The sequence below is a fragment of the Caenorhabditis briggsae genome, assembly GCF_000004555.2.
Source record: "Caenorhabditis briggsae complete genome, chrX, whole genome shotgun sequence".
Lineage (NCBI taxonomy): Eukaryota > Metazoa > Nematoda > Chromadorea > Rhabditida > Rhabditidae > Caenorhabditis > Caenorhabditis briggsae.
This window is the reverse complement of record NC_013491.2, coordinates 9,637,270-9,640,437: the sequence shown is the minus strand read 5'-3', so window position 1 is coordinate 9,640,437 and position 3,168 is coordinate 9,637,270. Positions and strand designations below refer to the sequence as shown.

General features: G+C 35.3%; 1 protein-coding gene across 1 annotated transcript; it reads left to right on the top strand.

The window, feature by feature from the left end:
- Positions 1 to 636: 636 nt before the first annotated feature.
- Positions 637 to 1,970, top strand: CBG14450 (the record flags this gene model as incomplete). Its single annotated transcript, XM_045239599.1, has 3 exons — positions 637 to 1,152; positions 1,369 to 1,565; positions 1,613 to 1,970. The coding sequence occupies 3 exons, from the start codon at positions 637 to 639 to the stop codon at positions 1,968 to 1,970; spliced, it is 1,071 nt and encodes a 356-aa protein (XP_045095419.1).
- Between the last annotated feature and the right edge of the window lie 1,198 nt (positions 1,971 to 3,168).

The window sequence follows — 3,168 nt, the reverse complement described above, 5'->3', positions numbered from 1 at the left end:
ACTATTTTAGTTTGAGTCCCTACATAAATTTTTGATGATAGCCGAGATTTCCAAGTTTTCTAACTTCCAGATTCTGTGATTTTAAAATTCTGAGGACTCTGAAAATTTGTGGATTTAAGATTCTAAGATGTTGAGATTTTGAGTATCTGAAATTGTTATTATGTGTTGAGTATGAAGTTTTATGAGATTCTGTGTTTTAAAAATCCTCAGATTTCTAAATAATGAACCTCTAAGATTATTTTTTTTTGCTTTGGACGTTCCCGCTTTGGAATAGTGACTTGTTCCTGATCTTGTGATCCTAGCATTTCATTCATTTGTGGAATGAAAATTTTTGAATAAAAGAAACGTCATTTTAATTTATGAGCAATAAAAACATCTGAAAATTTTTGACACAGATCAAAAGTTAAGGACTGGATCGAAAGACATAAATCATCGTAGAGAGTGCCGCTTTTTTTGGAACAAAATTTCAGGAAGTTTAAGCCACGCCCCATTTTCCCATTCCTAGGAACCGTAAACTAGATTGCTTCTGTATCTTTATTTTTGCTGCTTAAAAACGTTCTTCTATTCTCAATTTAGTTCTTCTCAATTGTTTTCCACTTTTCTGAACTTCAACTATATCGTTATCTTTTTCAGAAGATGATAGACTCCGGCCAGATGGCGTTGACAGAACTTGCAGAATACTGTCAGCTAGCTGAAGAACTGAGCAGTCATATTGTCTATCGACTCCTCTTGGGTTATTCGTTCTTGGCTTGCTTTATTGCCACACCAGCTCAGATATACTTCTTTGTGAAAATATGTCTGAAATTTCATTGCCAGGGAAATATCAAATTTTTGCTGAATGTGTATTTCTTTGTCAGCTTGTTGTTCTCACTAATCTCGGCATGCGCATTTGTAAGTAACATCACAAGTTGTTTCTCGAAAACTTCTGCGATTCAGGGTTGGCGCAACATTGTCACTCAATTCGCTACAGATTGTAACTTGCTAATTAATAAGTTCTTTTTCACCGCATACCACTTGCCAAGCTTGTTCTTGATGACCTTGCAAATGTTGATACCAGTCGGATTCTCCATTGAGCGTTATGTTGCTCTCAAAAATGCAGGCAGCTATGAACATCGGAAAACTAGATTGGGTCCGGTACTGACAGCGATTTTGGTAAGATTGATAATTTTCAATGTGTGATTTTCAACATCTATCAAAAATTTGTTTTCTCAATACTAAAAATTTTAAAACCGTTCAGTTCTCAATAGTTTTGAAACCCACAGTTCTAAAACATCCGATTGAAAAATGGCTAGTCCGCTCAGATTATTAATTTTTCAAAAATTTGTTTTAAATAAACGTCACCGCTTATTTTCCAAATTTACTTCTCAGGCTGCGGTTGACTCCCTCGTCATGTTGTTCTTATTCTGTGATGAGCCGTTCCATGGCCCGTTCATCTCCTTAATCCTGGTCCCACCAGCTTCCGCTGCTCATTTCAACATATATTGTGTTATTCTTCTTCTTATTCAGATTGGTAACTTGGTTGTGAACGTCATTTTGTTGAAAAAACAAAAAATTCAACCTTCCGTGTGAGTGAAACTACCCGAGAATTTTAGTAGTTAATTCGAAATTATAGCCACAACTTGTCTTATCGATACGAGATGGAAGAGTTCAAAGACGCCACCAACTTCATTCTCTTTATCAGTTTTTGGCATATTGTGTTCGCTGGATCTTATGTTATCGGTGGTTCATTGGCTAGATTGGTTGGACCAATGGTTTTTGACAAAATGGTGCATTATACAGCAGCTCGTGCCATGTTCTGTGCCATGCCGACCTATAACGTCTTCATCGTGTTTGCTGCAATGTGGAAGTTGAATAAAATCGATCAGCGAAAGAAAGGTAGAATGGAAAAGGACATTGAATTGAATACTATTGGAAACGCTGGAATCGAGAACTACAACAAAGTTTCGAAAATGTTGGTCAACTTCGAATAACTGATCTAATCCCGATTCTGAATTTCCGTTTTGATTTTTTGTCTTATCAATTTTGATCTCTTTAATTCTCATTAAAAGGTTTCTTTTCCGTATCTTTTCTCAAAAAAAGTTCTGATGTCATCCACTCAAGGACGTCATGAATAAATGTTGAAAAAAAGTTAAATATTTTCATGTGAAATTGAAACAAGAACTGAAATTATGAAATATTGCGATTTGTATGAGAAACAAAAAAAACAACCTCATTTTGGAATTATCTTTAAAAGTATCATATTTTAATTTCAAGTTCAATGTATTTCATTTTCAGCAATAAAAGGGAATATCCCTAAAAAAGTTTTCGGTTATCTTCTTCATTTTATTCTATAAGAGAGTGTCCATAAAAGTCAACGAGATTGAAAATTTTGAAGAAATGTAGTTTTCGATCTGACGGTTTAACCTGGAGTGACGCAAGTTAATTTATTGAGTGGGATGGAAAAAGAGTACAAATTTGAGAATCTTATCAATCCACCTACTCATATTGTGATCTTGTTTAGTCTGCGTCTTCTCGTTTTAAATCTATACTCTAATTTTCATTTTTTCGGAAACATTGATTTCATTTAGCTGGAGAAAACTCTTCTAAACAATCTCGATGGAACCTCACCCCATCTCATACTTTGACTACGGAAGATGTTTTGCATATACACCCCAAATTATTCCACTAATTAAAATTTATGATTTGGATAGTAACCAGCTAGGATATGCGTCTCCGAGTCACAAGCAATATTATGAGAAGCTTTTCCTTCTTGGAAATCAATTATTACAAAACATCCAACGAGAACACGGTTACTGTCCGCCACCTCCTGGACGTCATCAATGGCTATTATACAACTCAGAGTAAGTATGACTGTTTATTTTTTGCATTGTCTGGGAAATCTTTTTTATTGTTGAATAGACAAAGCCATAAATGACCAATAGAAACTTTCAAATTTCAGTGAGTTTTTGATTGTTCCTGTCGCTTCTGGTCCGCCCATATTGTCCGGCGTTTTCTCCGGTGCAACATCTGCCTCAAAACCCGGCTTCGCTTAAGAAGATGAAGCAAGAAATGGCAACAAATCAGGAAACTAATCCGGTAATGGAATCCAACTCAAATGTCTAACGGAGTTCGAAAAAAATAATTTTGGAACATTCATTTGTGTGATTTATTCTGTCCGTTACCTGAGAT